Genomic DNA, 20,717 nt, shown 5'->3' on the forward strand with positions numbered 1-20,717 from the left:
TTGAACTGTGGTGTTAGAGAAGACTCTTGAGAGTCCCTTGGACTGCAAGGAGATCCAACCAGTCCATTCTGAAGGAGATCAGCCCTGGGCTTTCTTTGGAAGGAATGATGCTAAAGCTGAAACTCCAGTACTTTGGCCACCTCATGTGAAGAGTTGACTCATTGGAAAAGACTGTGATGCTGGGAGGGATTGGGGGCAGGAGGAGAAGGGGACGACAGAGGATGAGATAGATGGATGGCATCACTGACTTGATGGACGTGAGTCTGAGTGAACTCCGGGAGTTGGTGATGGACAGGGAGGCCTGGCGTGCTTTGATTCATGGTGTCGCAAAGAGTCAGACACGACTGAGCAACTGAACTGAACTGAACTGAGCATGGCCCCTCCCATCAGAACAGGACCCAGTTTCCCCCTCAGCCAGTCTATCCCATCAGGAAGCTTCCATAAGCCTCTTATCCTTCTCCATCAGAGGGAAGACAGACTGAAAACCACAATCACAGAAAACTAACCAATCTGATTACATAGACCACAGCCTTGTCTAATTCAATGAAGCTATGAGCCATGCCATGTAGGGCCACCCAAAACAGACAGGTCATGGTGGAGAGTTTTGACAAAATGTGGTCCACTGGAGAAGGGAATTGCAAACTACTTCAGTATTCTTGCCTTGAGAACCCCATGAGCAATATGAAGAGTTTGTTGTATATAACAAGGAATTTGTAAATGAAAGTAGAAAAAACATAAGAACCAACTTGATAGGGACTATGTGTCATGTTGAGGAGTATGGACTATATTGAAAGTCCTGTGTGTCCAACATGTATCAGAGAGTCAAATACTTGGAATTTTTAGCAGAGCCGGGGAACAATATAAATGACCCTGAATGTTACTTGTTCTACATGGTCTTTTCTCACAAATCCCTAACCAAATAAACCCTATGTTCTCTACCTTAAGGACTGTATCCTTCCTCATCTGAACGACATTGTCTTGGAATTTAATTGACAGCTATGTTTTATAACTGCTTATTCTTAAACTTGAAATCAAGCTATGAGCACCAACTGATCCTTTCTAGTCTTTCCAATGAGGTTTTGTCGGCTCTTTAGCACACAAAGACTAAAAGGGCCTGTCCATCCAGTCTAAACATACCTGAACTATGTATATTATTTAGTCCTCATTTTACTAGCAATTAAGACACAAAATTTTAGAGCTGGAAAATCAACTAGTTTTTCTCTTTGAATACCTTCATTTTATACCAAAAAACACCAAGGCCAAATAGGGTTAAATGGATTGATTGATTTCCTCAGGTGTATAGGAGGTGTGGGTCAGAGAGATATAAGTATTTTACTGTAGTTTAAATTCAATAGACCCTCTTTGGGTCTGCATTTCACAATAGCTTCATTTCATGAAGTAAAATAGTAACTTTAAGAAGACACTCATTTGATCCAATAACATATTTAACAAAGTGAGGAAAGCCATCTGTTTTCTTACCAAGCAGGAAATTTGGAAGGCAGGCTGCATTTAGGATCCTAAGTGGATGTGATGACTGCTGTCACTATGGCAACAAGTTGTTCATTTAAAGATTTTTAAAAATAAGTCTTAATGATCCTTCTAATATATCTGAATTCAAGCATGTCTTTAGCCAGCACTTCCCTATATCTGTTTACTTCAGTGATCCCTCTCTTTGGTCTTTTCCTGGCCTAATGTAGCCTACTCAAAATAAATAAATGTTTTTAAACCATTATTTTCATTGGTATCATTACTTCTGAATGTCTATTCATGCCAGGCACTTTATATGGATGATACCTACCTTGTGAGGCAGAAGTTATTATCCCCATTTTACTTGTGATCAACCTGAAGTTAAAGGAGGTCATATTTTTGCCATGTGCTTGGGAACTAGTACATGGAATATGTAGCTTTCAGCTCTGGCTTTTCCAATCCAGGAACCTATGCCCTTTTCACTCTGCCAAGCTCCCACTCTCTAGTGTTTCCAAAACCTTTGGATCCCTGTTGCCCAGAGAAGTCACCAAACCAACTATATCTAGCCTTAAACCTCCTTCAACATGTTGCCAAACTCCATATTTCTCAACATAAATTGTCCATTTTTATTTCTGAGTATTTATCATAGTACTCACCTGTAGCATTATTCCTACTCTTCCCTGTAAAACTCAATTTCATTAATTCTTCAAAGCCAACATAAGGATTATTTCCCTCAAGGAGTGCTTCTGTTGGTTATTGTACACACTAGTCATTGAGCCTTTAAACTGCCTCCTCTCCATATCTTGAGCTCACTATTAGTTCAGTTAGTCCTGAAATAAGATATGCAGTGCAACTGTTTGCATACTGATTTATCTTTCCAATGATTGCTGTTTTAATGAGACAGTACACACAAGAACTTTATAAATGTGACTATGTTTCAGAAGTTGACTGCAGCCAGTCATTAATTATCTTGATCTCTCCAGCTCTATGTCTGTGGAACCAGGTAAAAGAAATCAAAGATACAGTGTCTAACCTGACCCTAGTGTTAGCTTTTATTCATAAGCCCTTTATTCCAATGGATTAAGAAAATTGTCACTGTGACTGTTTCACCAATTATGTGTGTGTGTATCAGAATTAAATTTAAGTTGTCCTATCTGAAAGAAAATTTATGGAACATGATATCCTAGACTTAATAGTAGGCTTTCAAATAACTATATGCATAAAGACACAAATGTTTTTCAAAGGTTAATATGGGGAGTTCATATTTATAGAGCATTACAGTAAATGAGATTACTCATAAATAAAATTTTCAGAAATTCAAAGCATTTCTCATTTTAAGCCAAAATTATTATTTTAAACACTTTAAGGTTTGGGGATAAAAATAACTTCAAAAAGTAGTGTATACTTCTCTACTTTCTTAAACAAAACATAAAGGATAATTTTCCCTAGCTTGATGACTCAGAATCATCATTTTGAACTTTAATTACTCTTCAACTCTGTAATAAGATGACATTTTTAAGTTACTGAGGCATTATTAGTGTTAGTCACCTTTGATACAAAATGATTCTAGATTGCTATCCTTTTTAGGATACAGTATTTGCTTCTTTTTTATATGCTTTGTATCTCTGTAGCTATTGTTTATCTCCGCTTTGCTAGACCTAGTGCTGTTAGTTTTCCCAACTTTACATTTCATGTGTGAGTTTTGACCTGTTACAGATCAATACACCAATTAAAAATTCTTCTTAGAATTTTGTCTAAAATAATAGTAAATGGGTGTTGGATAGGGATGGTATAGCATTCTTATATAAGAGAATTTTACTGCATAACTATGTTATATTTATGCTGTATATTCAGAGACCTTTCAGTTTATTTCCTGGTCTTTTGCTGGGTCTGGGAAGTTCAGATTGTTGAAAGTGACTTTCCTTATAAACTGCATTGCTCTGGGACAGACAGAGTCAAATAAAACTCAGTCTGGTCCCTGGAAGAGGGCTATCAATATAGGGACAGATTCAGTGGTGGGTACTGAGATCAATGCACATTGTAGCTCAGAAGACTGTCACCAAAATCCAGAGATTTGATGCACTCTTGTTATGGGATCTTTTTATAGGTCATACAGCCCTTTACCTTCATCAAGTTCATTTCTCATAATTATCTCTTGTATTGCTTCCAGATTTAAAAAGCTGAAGAATATTGGTATTTACCCTAGAGAATATTTTGCCCTTTTCTATATATGGGCAGTTTTACTTCTTTCTAATTTTCACTTCCTAAAGGAAAAACTTAGTCTTAACGAAGACTCAAATTTTGTGCAGTTATTACACATGCCTACAATACATTAATTTTCCCCACTCAGCTCATTCCAGTTTCCTTAAAACTCCTGACTATATGGAATTGACACATTTAAGTAGATTTCTTAGTACTTCAGTGAGCAAAAAGCCAACTAGCTTGTCATCAAAGTGGTCCTTTAAAAAGTGGTCCATGTTCTTTTCTTTCAGTTTATTTGGGCTAGTTCTTCAATCACTCGTCAATTTAACCTCTTCATATTTGCCAATACCTATTGATAGTCAAAATTATGTTGCAATCAATTCACAGATAGGATCTTTCAGAGATGGCACCAAACACAGCAAACTTTCTTTGTTCTACCCTGTAAACATGTGATACATCAAAAGAAAAAGAAAATTACTCCTACAGATTGTGTGATGTATAAAAGTAAAACCATCAGTCAGAGGTATGAAAATGTTTTATTAACCCCTTTAGAAGTCTCTGTGTACTTTTTTTCTGCACAAGCAGAAAATGTGGTTCATGTCCTGTTGAATTCTAAGTATATTGTCTCTGAGATTATCTCTCCTATTTCTTGCCTAATTTATCCATCACAATCCCCAACATGTTTCTTGGTGGCACTTGGTATCTTGTTCTATATTTATAAAGGGATCCTTTAATTTTTGTTGTTGTTGTTCAGTCTCTCAGTCATATCTGACTCTTTGTGACCTCGTGGACTTCAGCACGCCAGGCTTCTTTGTCCACCATCTCCCAGGGCTTGCTCAAACTCATGTCCATTGAGTTGGTAATGCCATTCAACTATCTTTTACTCTGTCATCCCCTTCTCCTGCTGCCTTCAATTTTCCCCAGCAACAGGGCTTTTCTAATGAGTCAGCTCTTCCCATCAGGTGACCAAAGTACTAGAACTTCAACTTCAGCACCAGTCCTTCCAATGAATATGCAGGACTGATTTTCTTTAGATTGACTAGTTTGATATCTTTACAGTCCAAGGGACTCTCAAGAGTCCTCTCCAACACCACAGCTCAACAGCATCAATTCTTCAGTGCTCAGCTTTCTTTATGGTCCAACTCTCACATCCATAAATGACTACTGGAAAAACTATAGCTTTAACTAGATGGACCTTTGTTGTCAAAGTAATGTTTCTGCTTTTTAATATGCAGTCTAGGTTTGTCATAGCTTTTCTTCCAAGGAGCAAGGGTCTTTGAATTTCATGGCTGCAGTCACCATCTACAGTGATCTTGGAGCCTCAAAAATAGTCTGTCACTCTTTCCATTGTTTGTCCATCTATTTGCCATGAAGTGATGGGACCAGATGCCACAGTCTTAGTTTTTTTGAATGTTGAGTTTAAGCCAGCTTTTTCAGTGTCTTTTTTCATCTTCACCAAGGCTCTTTAGTTCTTCACTTTCTTCCAAAAGAGTGGTGTCAACTGCATGTCTGAGGTTGTTGATATTTCTCCCAGCAGTCTTCATTCCAGCTTGTGATTCATCCAGCTCTGCATTTCTCATGATATACTCTGCATATAAGTTAAACAAGCAGGGTGAAACTATACAACCTTGACATATTCCTTTCACAATTTCAAACCAGTTTGTTTTTCCATGCCCAGTTCTAATTCTTGCTTCTTGACCTGCATACAGATTTCTCAGGAGGCAGGTAAGGTGATCTGTTATTCCCATCTCTTTAAAAATTTTCCACAATTTTTTGATCCACACTGTTAAAGGTTTTAGCATAATCAATGAAGCAGAAGATGTTTTTCTGGAACTCTTGACTTTTCAATGATCCAATAGATGTTGACAATGTGATCCCTGGTTCCTTTGCCTTTTCTAAATCCAACTTGAACATCTGGAAGTTCTCGGTTCATGTACTGTTGAAACCTAGCTTGGAGAATTTTGAGCATTACTTTGCTAGCGTGTGAAATGAGTGCAATTGTGTAGTAGTATGAACATTCGTTGGCATTGCCCTTCTTTGGGATTGGATTGAAAACTTACCTTTTCCAGTCCTATGGCCACTTTTGAGTTTTCCAAATTTGCTGGCATATTGAGTACAGCAGTTTAACAGCACTTTAATTTTTACCAGCTTTCAACAAAAAGTGCCTACTCTGATTGATAGTTCCTGGGAGGACAAACATCCAGAAAAGGAAAGAAGGATGGGCTACAGACAAAGAATTTTAACCCATTAACTGAGCCTAAAGAAATTCTTGGAAAAGAGAATAAGTAAAGAATCAGATAAATAAATTCAGACTTATTTTATTAGCTGTTTATAGTCTTATATACTGACTTCCTCCTCAGCTGAGATCTTCAAGGGCAGAATCATGCCATCTCTCTTTTAGTATCTATAGCACCTACCAGTGTACCTAACAAATAATGCTCAATATTTTCTTGGTAGGGAAAAGAATGAGTCCTGTAGGAGGCTGTACCTTCCTGTTTTCCTCAGGCTTCTCCTTTTAGATCTTTCTTGCTCTTTTAAGTGTGCAGCAAACAACCCAGAGGAGAGCCATTTGGATATACTTTTGTTTTAAAATAATTATTTTCTTACCCTTTTTTAAAAATAATAATTCTTCTATTTATTTTTTTCACTTATCCAATATTTCTGAGCGCCTGATATGTGTTAAGACATTGCTCCATGTGATAGCAATACAGCAATGAACAAAACAGCATGCCTTATCATATGCCAGACACTTTGTTAAATGCCTTGAACTTTATTTACATTATCTCAATTACTGATTAAAACCCCTGTGGGGAGGATATTTTCTTCAATCTGAAAATGAAATTTCCGAGATTCAAAGCTTAATTAAATTTCCTAGGATCTCACAGCTCAGAAGGAGAAAACAGGAGTCAGTGCAACTTTAGCTGACTCTAATATTTATGCTCTTAATTGCTAGGCCTGATGGTTCAGAAGGTAAAGAATCTGCCTGCAATGCAGGAACCCCAGGTTCTGTCCTTGGGTCAGGAAGATCCGCTGGAGAAGTGAATGGCTATCCACTCCATATTCATGCCTGGATAATTCCATGAACTGAGGAGCCTGGTTGGCTATTGTGCATAGTCCATGGGGTAGAAAAGAGTCAGACATGACTGAGCAACTAACACTAATTCTAGACCATGAATAAAGAAATGGGAATTACATAGATCAGAACTTGAATTGTAAGAATTAGTCCAATAAATGTTAATAGTGTTTCATGAAAAAATTTTAAGAACCAAGTTTTATGAACCTGAATGAATAGCAACTTGTTCTTCCCCATATTAAATCTACCACAGATTTTCTAACCAGGAATAATTTAATTTAACTCCTGTAAACAACTTTTTGAGAAGCATCCAGAATGTGCATTGTTCACACTCATTTTCATTTGTCCACCATCTATGCAGACTTTGACAGCAAATTTATCTATTCCAGGATACTACGGACAGTTTTACTTTACAAATGAAGCAAAGCTGTTCAGATTTTTATCCAGATTAATTAATAGTATTTTCATTCCTTAGAAACTGCACTGAAAGTCAGCTATGTACTTTCACTAGGTTACAAAAATAAGATAGATAAGATCTATATTCCCTTAGACCTTACATATGGGAGTCGGGAAAATGAAAAATGAATTTGAAAGATAATTCTGATGATGCTTAGTGCTATGAAAAAATGTGAAGAATCTGTGATTAGGGTGGGTATAGGATAGGAAGGAGGAAGGCCTCACTGAAGAGATTTTTTTTTGAGCTGAGCCCTATATGGTGAGCTGAGTCAGCCATATAAAGTTATGGGAGAGAAAAAGAAAATGCAAAAGTCAAAAGCACAAACACCATCTGATGAATAACTGAGAAAAAGGCTTTTGGCCTACATGAGAGTGAACTGAGGAAGGGGCAAGAGATTAACAGAGTGATAGATGAGACCAGATCACATGGGGCCTATGTGAATGACTTTGTAATACATTATCTAAACAAAGACATATTTAATAATAGACAGAGATATTCTGGATAATTATACCAGGACAAAAGGTATTAATCTGGAATTTCCTAGATATACCAGCTGTTTAGATGATTTTAAGCAGGAAAGTGAGATAATGTGGTTTGCATTTCATAAGTCACCACACTGACTGCTTCTGATTAATCTTTGCAGTAATCCTGATAAAAAGTGAAAGTGGCTTCCATGAGATTAATAGTAATAGAGCTGCAAAGAATGTCAGTAATTTCAGATATGTTTTATAGATAATGTAGGCAAGATGTGGATTGGATGTGTTAGGGGTGAGAGAAAAAGAAGAATAAAAGTAAGTGCTAGGTTTTTAACTGCAACCTCTGGATGAATTAAGATACCATTTCCTGATTTTGGAAAGATGACAGAGGAACTGGTTTTAGTAAATGTTTGCAAATAAGTAGAACCAGCAGTCTTATTCTGACTGTATTAAGTTTGAGATTCTGGTTAGAAATACAAGTAGATATATCAAAATACCACCTGGGATATACTCTCTTTTCTTACCTGTTTATTAGAGCATTTTTGCATTGTAACATATATCCTCAATAAAAAAATTTAAAATGAAATTCAAATAGTCCATTAAAGTGATTTTTTTTACTCAGCAGTAATTTTTTTTTCACTATCTGGTGTTTTAAATTGCTAATGTTACTTATTTCCTTTCTAGGAAAGTATAGATCTGGGTGAAATCATGTTTTCCCTTTGTTATTTGCCAACTGCTGGACGTATGACATTGACCGTCATCAAGTGCAGAAACCTGAAGGCTATGGATGTCACTGGCTCATCAGGTATGTTCACAATTGGCTAATGGGGACATTACCAAAATAACATGCCATATAGCTGAAATTATGAATGGCTACTGAATTATTAAGTTCATTTGTCTGTTGTGGGGCACTATATGCTAAGTCACTTCAGTTGTGTCCGACTCTTTGTGAACCCATGGACTGTAGCCCGCCAGGCTCCTCTGTCCATGGGATTCTCCAGGCAAGAATACTGGAGTAGGTGGCCATTTTCTTCTCCAGGGGATCTTCCCAAGATTAAACCAGCATCTCTATGTCTCTTGCATTGACAGGTGTGTTCTTTACCACTAGCACCACCTGGGAAGCCTGGGGCACTATAAAAGTAGGAAAAAAAATTACCAACTAAAGTGTTCTAAACACCTCTTTAGTTTACATTATCACTATGGCATTTTTGAAAGGTATTATCAAGTAGATTGTCTTTGAACTTGGGTTTATATTTTAATTTCTTTCTCTACTGATTTAGTTCTTTCACAAAAAATGTGTAACTTACCATATACTTTGGGGCTTCCCTTGTGGGTCAGCTGGTAAAGAATCCACCTGCAATGTGGGAGATCTGGGTTCGATCCCTGGATTGGGAAGATCCTATGGAGAAGGGAAAGGCTACCCACTCCAGTATTCTGGCCTGAAGAATTCCATGGACAGAGGAGCCTGGAGGGCTATAGTCCGTGGGGTCACAAAGAGTCGAGCACAACTGAAGTGACTGAGCATGCATGAATGCAGGAACAGAGAGATATAATAAAGTAAATGAACACACCTTAAAGTTTCTTAAAAACATTAGTGGAGAAAATTACCCTTGTTCTAGATTTGATAAAGAGGTAAAACCCCATCATTCTCTTTAATCCCTTCATTTAAAGCACCGCAGTTCTGGAGAGTTATTTGTAAGTTAATAGGGAACTTTGGCACAGCTCTGTGGAAGAAAAAATGATAAGGACAGAGTACGGAGGTCAATAGCATTTGTTGAATTAAATAAATAAGAAATAGTAATGCAAATATAGTAAAAGATGACATGGGGAGTGCAATCTATAACCTTTTAGTTCTTCAGAACAAAATAAACTAAATTTGCAACACAAAAAATATTAAGAGCTCTAATGTAGAAAGGATTCCAGGAAAAATTAACTGAATAAAAAATGATGTACAAGCATAAATATGGATATCATGCTCCTTTTGATATAAGAATGTGTAATCTTAAAATATATATCATGTTGCTAATATTTGCATAAAGAAATAATTGAGTGATATATAAAAACTGAGGGGTGGAGAAGTATGGGAACAGATGGGAAGGAGACTTCTCATTGCATGTCTTTCTCTGTCTCATCTTTTAAAATTTGTTATGAATTTTTATTCATTTTTTAAAATTTGCAATGCATAGTTGAAATGTAAAGATAGAAAGAAAGGAAATTAATTCTACATTCATTTTGGTGAAAAAGTCTTAGGTAAACAAAATGTGGAAGAACTTAAGATAAACAATGTATTCTGCAAATTATTGTTTATTTTGCTCTTTCTACCATGTATTGAAAGAGAACCAAATTTCCAGACAAGCAAATAGCAAAGTTGTAATTAAATTCAAGAATATTTTTTATTTCTATGAAGCTTCTCATCAGGGGAGTGCATGCTTTGAGAACATCACCTCATTAAGTCACACATCAGCCTTGTGAATCAAGTAAGGAACCAGTAAATTATCTTTATCACTAATAGAGAAATGTCATCAGAGACATGATGGGGGTAGTAAATGATAAACCAGGCCTCATTCTCACTGTTAATAAGAGGCTTAGGCCTGGGGCTCATACCACAAAAGTGAGTTTCTTCCTTAGAACATAGTTCCTATGATTAAAAATTGAAAAATATATAGGAATGTTTCTATTTTGCAAATAAGTTCATTTATATCATTTTCAGATTTGCATATAAGCAATACCATGCAGTATTTCTCTTTATCTGACTGATTTAACTTAGTATGACTTCTCTAGGTCCATCCATGTTACTGCAAATGGCATTATTTCATTCTCTTTTAATAGGTGAATAATATTCCATCATGTGTGTGTGTATACATCTTCTTTATCCATTCCACTATCAATGGACATTTAAGGTGCTTCCATGTCTTGGTTATTGTAAAACAGTGAACACTGGGATACATGTATCCATTCAGATCATGTTTTTCTCTGGGTATATGCCCAGGAATGGGATTGCAGTGTCATATGGTAGCTGTATTTTTAGTTTTTGAAGTGAAGTGTTAGTTGCTCAGTTGTGTCTGACTCTTTGTGACCCCATGGGCTATAGCCTGCCAGGGTCCTCTGTCCATAGGATTTTCCAGATGAGAATACTGCAATTCTTAAGGGAAAAAGGGAATGGGTAGACACTCCCTTCTCCAGGGGATCCTCCCAACCCAGGGACCAAACCTGTGTCTCCAGCATAGTGGGCAGATTCTTTACTGTCTGAACCACTAGGGAAGACCCAGTTTTTGAAGAAACCTTTATAGTGGCTGTATCAATTTACATTTCCACCAACAGATTAGGAAGATTCCCTTCTTTCCACACCCTCTCCAGCATATATTTTTTGTTGACTTTTTTGATAATAACCATTCTGACTAGTGTGAGGTGATATCTTATTATAGTTTTGATTTGTATTTCTCTAAGTAATTAGCAATGTTGAGCATCTTTTCATATGCCTTCTGGCCATCTATATGTCTTCTTTGGAGAAATGTCTATTTGGATCTTCAGCCCATGTTTTGATTTGATTGTATTTTATAATTTTTATTTATTTCTTTATTATTTATATTTTTGCTGTGTTGGGTCTTTGTTGCTGCATGTGCTTGTCTCTAGTTGAGGTGAACGGGAGCTACTCTGTAGAGGCCATTTGGGTTTCTCAATGTTGTGGCTTCTATTGTTGTGGAGCACGGGCTCTAGGGCTCATGGGCTTCAGTAGTTGCTGCGTGTGGGCTCAGTAGTTGTGGCTCCTGGGCTCTGGAGTGTTTAGGCTTAAGAGTAGTTGTGGGTTGTGGGCTTAGTTGCTCCATGGAAGTGGGGTCTTCCCAGATCAGGGACTGACCCCATATCTCCTGCATTGACAGGTGTATTCTTTACCACTGAGCAACCAGGGAAGCCTTGGGTTGTTTGCTTTGATGATGTTAAAATGTATGATCTCTTTGTAAATATTGAAAACAAACCCCTTGTCAGTCACATTGTTTGCAAATATTTTCTCCCTTTCTGTGGATTGTCTTTTAGTTTTGTTTATTGTTTCCTTTGCTATGCAAAAGCTTTTGAGTTTAATTAAGTCCCATTTGTTTATTTTTGCTTTCATTTCCATTACCGTGAGAGACAGATCAAAAAAAAAGATGTTGCTGCGATTTATGTCAGAAAGTCTTCTGCCTATGTCTTGCTCTAAGAGGTTTTTTTTTAAAAAAATTAATGTATTTATTTTAATTGGAGGCTAATTACTTTACAATATTGTAGTGGTTTTTGCCATACATTGACATGAATCATCCATGGGTACTCTTAAGAGTTTTATAGTGTCTGGTCTCACATTTAGGCCTTTAATCTATTTTGAGCTTATTTTTGTGTATGCTGCTAAAGAATGTTCTAATTTCATTTTTTAACATATAGCTGTCTAGTTTTCCCAGCACCATTTATTGAAGAGACTATCTTACCTCCATTATTTCATTGTTTAATTTTTCCACTTTTGTCATAGATTAATTGACCATAGGTGCATGGGTTTATTTCTGGGTTTTCCATCCTGTTCCATTGATCAATATTTCTATTTAGACAAACTCACAGAGTTAGAGAACAAACTTATGGTTACCAGGGGGAATGGGTGGGGGGAAGGAATAGCCAGGGAATAGGGGATTGATATGTACACAATGCTATTGATATATACAACCTGGGCTTCCCTCATAGATAAGTCAGTAAAGAATCTGCCTGCAATTCAGGGGATCCAGGGTTCAATTCCTGGGTCAGGAAGATCCTCTGAAGAAGGAAATGGCAACCCATTCCAGTATTCTTGCCCGGAGAATCCCATGGACAGAGGAGCCTGGCAGCTACAGTCCATGGGATCACAAGAGTCAGACATGCCTTAGCAATTAAACCACCACCACACCCTGCTATATTTAAAATGGATAAACAACAAGCACCTACTGTATAGGGAAGATAACTCTACTCAATACTGTAACAGCCTAAATGGGAAAAGAATTAGAAAAAGAATGAAGTGAAGTGAAGTGAAGTGAAGTCACTCAGTCGTGTCCAACTCTTTGCGACCCGATGTACTGTAGCCCACCAGCCTCCTTGGTCCATGGGATTTTCCAGGCATGAATACTGGAATGGGTTGCCATTTCTTTCTCCAGGGGATCTTCCCTACTCAGGGATCGAACCCAGGTCTCCTACATTGTAGGCAGATGCTTTACCGTCTGAGCTACCAGGGAAGCCCAGAAAAAGAATAGATGCATGAATATGCATAAAAATATATGCATAACTGAACCACTTTGCTGTAAACCTAAAACTAACACAACATTGTTAATCAACTCTATATGTGTGTTTGTTAGTCGCTCAGCTGAGTTTGACAACTGTATGCCAATATAAAATAAAAAGTTTTAAAAAATACAAGCAGTCATTGAATATTTCCCTTTTACCTTGTTTTCCTCTATATACCTTATTTCCAGCCACAAAATGTGTTTTGGCCCCTTGGTACAAATGTTTATGAAATATACAGATACATTTTTCTAGAATCTAAAAAACATTCATTTCATTCATTTGCTGAAATAAATTAATATCACATTTTTGGCTTATTCTAAGGAAATAAGATCTATTATTACATTGATAGAGTGAAAAAAATTGTGGTGCTATAATTGGAGGGTAATTGTAATGGAAAAAAAAAAAAGAACAAATGAAGATAGAATAGACAGTTTTACCACCTAGCAAACTCACCCCAATGCCTATACCCTCTTCCAAAACCATGCTTCCTTTTAATAAAAAGGTACAAAAAGCAAACTTTTGATAAATGTTATATCAGTTCAGTTCAGTTCAGTTCAGTCGCTCAGTCCTGTCTGACTCTGTGACCCCATGGACTGTTGCAGGCTTCCCTGTCCATCACAAACTCCCAAAACTTGCTCAAACTCACGGTATATTGAGTCAGTGATGCCATCCAACCATATCATCCTCTGTTGCCCCCTTCTCCTGCTTTCAATCTTTCCCAGCATCAGGGTCTTTTCTAATGAGTCAGTTCTTCCCATTAGGTGGCCAAAGAATTGGAGCTTAAGCTTCAGTCCTTTCAATGACTATTGAGGACTGATTTCTTTTAGGATGGACTGGTTGGATCTCTTTGCAGTCCAAGGGACTCTCAAGAGTCTTCTTCAATACCACAGTTCAAAAGCATCAATTCTTCAGTGGTCAGCTTTCATTATGGTCCAACTCTCACATCCATACATGACTACTGGAAAAAACATAGTTTCCACTAGACAGACTTTGTCAGCAAAGTAATGTTTCTGCTTTTTAATATCCTGTCTAGGTTGGTCATAGCTTCTCTTCCAAGGAGTAAGTGTCTTTTAATTTCATGGCTGCAGTCACCATCTGCAGTGATTTTGGAGCCTAAGAAAATAAAGACTGTCACCATTTCCATTGTTTCCCCATCTATTTGTTATGAAGTGATGGGACCAGATGCCATGATCTTTGGGTTTTTTTTTTTTTTTTTTTTTTTTAATGTTTTGGAGAAATAACTCCAGAAAGAATGAAGAGACAGAGCCAAAATGAAAACAATGCCCAGTTGTGGATGTGACCAGTGATGGAAGTAAAGTCTGATGCTGTAAAGAACAAGATTGTATAGGAAATTAAAATGTTAGGTCCATGAATCAAGGTAAATTGGAAATGGTAAAGCAGGAGATGGCAAGAGTGAACATCACGATTTTAGGAATCAGTAAACTAAAATGGACTGGAATGGGTGAAATTAATTCAGGTGACCATTATATCTACTACTGTGGGCCACTATATCTACTACTTCTAAGAATCCCTTAGAAGAAATGGAGTAGCTCTCATAGTCAACAAAAGTCCAAAGTACAGTACTTAGGTGCAATCTCAAAAGGACAGAATGATCTCTGTTCATTTCCAAGGCAAATGATTCAGTATCAGAGTAATCCAAGACTGTGCCCCAACCACTAATGCCAGATAAGCTGAAGTTGAATGGTTCCATGAAGACTTACAAGACCTTCTAGAACTAACATCCAAAAAAGATGTCATTTTTGTCATAGGGGACTGGAATGCAAAAGTAGGAAGTCAAGAGAAACCTCTAGTAACAGGTAAGTTAAGTCTAACAGAGTTTTGCCAAGATAAGGCAATGCTCATAGCAAACACCCTCTTCCAACAACACAAGAAATGACTCTACACATGGACATTGGAAGATGGTCAGTATTGAAATGAGATTGATTATTTTCTTTGCAGCTGAAGATGGAGAAGCTCTACATAGGCAGCAAAAACAAGACTGGGAGCTGACTGTGGCTCAGATCACGAACTCCTTATTGCAAATATTGTATGATTTTCTATAATACTATGACAGTTTTTCTACTTAAGGTTAGAGATCGATCAGCTAGGGCAAAACTTGTTACCAATTATTTGTCCTCTTTGGCCCATAAAAATATAGCCTAAATGAAAATTTCTCTTTCCTATTGACATCATATAGACAATACATTTGACGAAACTTCCTTGAGAATATATGTAAACCAAATTTTACCTTTTTTCATTTTATATGGCTGAGCATTTAATAAATGATTTGTAGTAATCATTCCTTCAATCCAAACTCCTTATCAAGCATGATGACTGAAACAGAACCTCTAAATTTAGTGCCTTTTCCAACAATTCAAGACAGTCCTAACAAGTATAGTTTTGCTAATTTCAATTCATTGTGATTATATATACTTATGTAGATACAATTGCTATTTCATAAATTTTAGTCTTCTAATTCTAAATCACTTTGAAGAAAATAAATACAATTGTTCCTATTTGGATTATATTCCTTAGATATCTTTTACACTAAAACATGTCCTCAAATAACTAAAAGACACATTATAATTTAGACTGGCTCCTGGTAAAATAGTGGATTTTCTCTGTTGTATTAAACACAGTGATCAGCTAATTCTTTTCTAGTTCATTCAATAAGAAGTCTTATTCTGTTGCCCCCAGTTATGCCATTTAATTATAAAACTGGTAATACAATAGGACATCAGTCATTCAGTTCAGTTGCTCAGTCATGTCCAACTCTTTGGGTCCCATGGACTGCAGCACGCCAGGCTTCCCTGTCTGTCACCAACAACGGAGCTTGTTCAAACTCATGTATATTAAGTTAATGAGGCCATCCAACCATCTCATCGTCTGCCATCCCCTTCTCCTCCTACCTTCAACCTTTCCCAGAATCAAAATCTTTCTAATGAGTCAGTTCTTCCTATCAGGTGACTAAAGTATTGCAGCTTCAGCCTCAGCATCAGTCCTTCCAATGAATATTCAGGACTGATTTATTTCAGGATAGACAGGATGGATCTTCTTGCAGTCCAAGGGACTCTCAAGAGTCTTCTCCAGCACCACAGTTCAAAAACATCAATTCTTTGGTGCTCAGCTTTCTTTATAGTTCAACTCTCACATCCATATGTGACTACTGGAAAAACCATAGCTTTGACTAGACAGACCTTTGTCAACAAAGCAATGTCTCTGCTTTTTAATATGCTGTCTAGGTTGTTCATAGCTTTTCTTCCAAGGAGCAAGTCACCTTGGCTGCAGTCACCATCTGCAGTGATTTTGGAGCCCCCCAAAATAAAGTCTGATACTGTTTCCATTGTTTCCCCATCTATTTGCTGTGAAGTGATGGGACCAGATGCCATGATCTTTGTTTCTTCAATGTTGAGTTTTAAGTCAGCTTTTTCACTCTCCTCTTTCACTTTCATCAAGAGGCTCTTTAGTTCCTCTTCACACTCTGCCATAAGGGTGGTGTAATCTGCGTATCTGAGGTTTTTGATATTTCTTCCAGCAATCTTGATTCCAGATTGTGCTTCATCCAGCCCAGCATTTCACATGATGTACTCTGCATGTAAGTTAAATAAGCAGGGTCACAATATACAGCTTTGATGTGCTCCTTTCCCAATTTGGAACCAGTCTTTTGTTCCATGTCCAATTCTAACTGTTGATTCTTGACCTGCATACAGATTTCTGAGGTGGCAGATAAATTGTTCTGGTATTCCCATCTCTTAGAATTTTCCACTGTTTGTTATAATGCATACAGTCAAAGGCTTTGGCATAGTCAATAAAGCAGAAGTAGATGTTTTTCTGGAACTTCCTTGATTTTTCGATGATCCAATTGATGTTGGCATTTGATTTCCAGTTCCTCTGCCTTTTCTAAGTCCAGCTTAAACATCTGGAAGTTCTCAGTTCATGTACTGCTGAAGTGTGGCTTGTAGAATTTTGAGCATCACTTTTCTAGCACGTGGGATGACTGCAATTGTGCTGTAGTTTAAACAATCTTTGATGTTGCCTTTCTTTGGGATTCAATGAAAACTGACCTTTTCCAGTCCTGTGGCCACTGCTGAGTTTTCCAAATTTGCTGGCATACTGAGTGCAACACTTTCACAGCATCATCTTTTAGGATTTGAAATATCTCAACTGTAGTTCCATCACCTCCACTAGCTTTGTTCATTGTGATGCTTCCTAAGGCCTACTTGACTTCTCAATCCAGGATATCTGGCTCTAGGTCAGTGATCATACCATCGTGGTTACCCTGGTCACTAAGATCTTTTCTGTATAGTTCTTCTGTGTATTTCTGCCACCTCTTAATATCTTCTGCTTCTGTTAGGTCCATACCATTTCTGTCCTTTAGTGTGCCCATTTTTGCATGAAATGTTCCCTTGGTGTCTCTAATTTTCTTTAAGAGATAGCTAGTCTTTTCCATTCTATTGTTTTCCTCTATTTCTTTGCATTGATCACTAAGGAAGGCTTTCTTATCTCTCCTTGCTATTCTTTGGAACTCTGTATTCAAATGGGTATATTTTCCCTTTTTTTCCTTTGCCTTTAGGATCTCTTCTTCTCTTAGCAATTTGTAAGGTCTCCTCAGGCAACCATTTTGCCTTTATTTTTCTTGAGGATGCTCTTGATCATCACCTTCTATACAATGTCATGAACCTCTGTCCACAGTTTTCCAGGCACTCTGTGTATAAGATTTAATCCCTTGAATCTGTTTGTCACATCCACTGCATAATTAAGAGATTTGATTTAGGTCATACCTGAATGGTCTAGTGGTTTTCCCTACTTTCTTCAGTTTTAGCCTAAATTTTGTAATAAGGAGTTCATGATCTGAGCCACAGTCAGCTCCTGGTCTTGTTTTTGCTGACTGTATAGAGCTTTTCCATCTTCAGCTGCAAAGAAAATAATCAGTCTCATTTTGATATTGACCATCTGGTGATGTCCATGTGTAGAGTTGTCTCTTGTGTTCTTGGAAGTGAATGTTTGCTATGTGCAGTGTGTTATCTTGGCAAAACTCTGTTAGCCTTTGCCCTGCTTCGTTTTGTACTCCAAGACTAAACTTGCCTGTTACTCCAGGTATCTCTTGACTTCCTATTTTTGCATTCCTGTCCCTTATGATGAAAAATACATTTTTTTTGGATGTTAGTTCTAAAAGGTCTTGTAGATAATCATAGAACTGTTCAGCTTCTTTAGCATAAGTGGTTGGAGCATAGACTTGGGTTACTCTGATATTGAATGGTTTGCCTTGTAAATGAATAGAGATCATTCTTTCATTTTTGAGATTGCACCCAAGTACTGCATTTTGGACTATTTTGTTGACTATGAGGGCTATTCCACTTTTTTCTAAGCGATTCTTGCCCGCAGTAGTAGATATAATGATCATCTGAATTAAATTCACCCATTCTGGTTCATTTTAGTTCACTGATTCATAAAGTGTCAATGGTCACTCTTGCCATCTTCTGTTTGACCACTTCTGATTTACCTTGATTCATAGACCTAACATTCCAGTTTCCTATGCAATATTGTTCATAGGAAGTCATCAGACATTGCTTCCATCACCAGTCACATCCACACCTGGGCATTGTTTTCACTTTGGCTCTGTCTCTCCATCTTTCTGGAGTTATTTCTCCACTATTCCAGTAGTATATTGGGCTCCTACCTAGCTGAGGAGTTCATCTTTCAATGTCTTATCGTTTTACCTTTTCATACTGTTCACAGGGTTTTCAAGGCAAGAATACTGAAGTGGTTTGCCATTCCCTTCTCCAGTGGACCACGTTTTTGTCAGATCTCTACACCATGACCCATCCATCTTGGGTGGCCCTACACGGCATGGCTCAAAGTTTCATTGAGTTAGACAAGGCTGTGTTCTATGTGATCAGTTTGGTTAGTTTTCTGTGATTGTGGTTTTCATTCTATCTGCTTTCCAATGGATAAGGATAAGAGGCTTGGGAAGCTTCCTGATGGGAGAGACTGACTGTGGGGGAATCTGGTTCTTGTTCTGGTAGGTGGTGCCATGATTAATATATCTTTAATCCAATTTTCTGTTGGTGATCGGGGCTGTGGTCCTTTCCTGTTTTTTGGCCTGAGGTCAAACTATGGTAGTGGTAATGGCGATAATGGAGACTTCTTTCAAAAGGACTTATGCCTGCACTATTGTATTCAGTGTCCCTGACTCTGCAGCAGGCCACTGTTGACCGATGCTTTCTCCAGAGACTCTTGGACACACACATGCATGTCTGGCTCAGTCTCTTATGTGGACGCTACTCCTTTCTCTTGGATCCTGGTGGGCACAAGGTATTGTTTACGCGCTCCAAGAGTCTCTTTCCCCAGTCCTGTGGAAGTTCTGTAATCAAATCCCACTGGCCTCCAATGTCAAAGTCCCTGGGAGTTCTCAGTCCCTTTGCTGGATTTCCAGGTTGGGAAATCTGTTGTAGGTCCTAGAACTTTCTTAACAGTGCAAGAATTTCTTTGGTATAATTGAAACTACAGGACATAATATATCATTATAGGACATAATATACCACTATAGGGCATAATATACCACTTTTCTTATTTAATAAAATTAACCACAGTTTTTATTTGTGCTTTGTACTATTATTTGCATTTTATTAAAACTACCTTTCTATTGCTAGATCCTTATGTCAAAGTGTCTCTGATGTGTGAGGGTCGAAGATTAAAAAAGAAGAAGACAACTACGAAGAAAAACACTCTAAACCCTGTATACAATGAAGCAATTATTTTCGACATCCCTCCGGAGAATGTGGACCAGGTCAGCCTCTCCATTGCAGTCATGGATTATGATAGGTATGTTCATTTCTTTACTCACAGAGTAATTGCTACATTTAGTCATATGTGGACCAAATTCAGCTTTTCAGTTTATTTTCTGCTACAAGAATTTTAATTTAAATTGGAAAAGGGAAAAAATATTTATTCAAAATTTACTTTATTCTGTGCTATAACATTTCATTTTTCTTTTCCAAAGTACATCATTCTGAAGTTGAAGGACAGGTTACCTGAGTATTGTGACATAATGGGTGTGGAAGCTGTATGGGATACATTATAAGAAACACTTTTGTGAAGTTTTTAAAAATAGTAACAGCAGAAATTACAATCAATGGATTTTGCTTTTCCAAGTGGGCTGGAATATGAATATCATGATGCTTACCTGAGCTCTATCATTAATTAGCTGTGTAAAGGGCAAGTTTTCTCTTAGAGATTCACTTTTCCATTTTTGAAACATTAGTATAATGTGGAATTGTGAACAGTGAGTATTAATAATTGAAGGTGAATATTGTCTATATTGTTATTGCCTTGAAGGTTTCACACTAATCTTAAATCATTGCTTTATGGATAGTTCTTCTAGCTCACACATTTTGATTACTTCTCCATTTATAAAATAAACAGGTAACTCCTGAGTAAAGCACTGAATCTTCTTCCTGTTGGAGCACCTACTCCTTCCTTATCTGAAATGTTGCCCTGCTCAGTTTATCTCATTTCATTCATGGTTTACAGCTCCGCTCGAGTCACCATTTCTGCGTCTTTCTTGGCTAATCAATCTCTTCTTCCTCTGAACTTGTGTTCCACTGAAGTTCCTTGCTATATAATTCTTCTTATTGTTTTCTCTTTATATTTATGAGGCTTTCAAAAATGAATCTTGTATATTTAAACTACAAAATTATCAGCACATAGATAGTGTCTTATTTTGTTCTAAAGATAACACAAGTGATACAGAATGCATACATATTCA

At 37.3% G+C, this 20,717-nt stretch overlaps 1 protein-coding gene across 1 annotated transcript in view; it reads left to right on the forward strand.

Annotated features, from left to right (window-relative positions):
* SYT10 (synaptotagmin 10) overlaps window positions 1–20,717 on the forward strand; it is a 116,144-nt gene that overhangs the window by 88,571 nt on the left and 6,856 nt on the right. Inside the window, exons 4-5 of the mRNA XM_061417419.1 lie at window positions 8,360–8,480; window positions 19,603–19,774. Coding sequence (XP_061273403.1) covers window positions 8,360–8,480; window positions 19,603–19,774 — 293 coding nt within the window. The remainder of the gene's footprint in view (window positions 1–8,359; window positions 8,481–19,602; window positions 19,775–20,717) is intronic.

The sequence above is a fragment of the Bos javanicus genome, chromosome 5, assembly GCF_032452875.1.
Source record: "Bos javanicus breed banteng chromosome 5, ARS-OSU_banteng_1.0, whole genome shotgun sequence".
Lineage (NCBI taxonomy): Eukaryota > Metazoa > Chordata > Mammalia > Artiodactyla > Bovidae > Bos > Bos javanicus.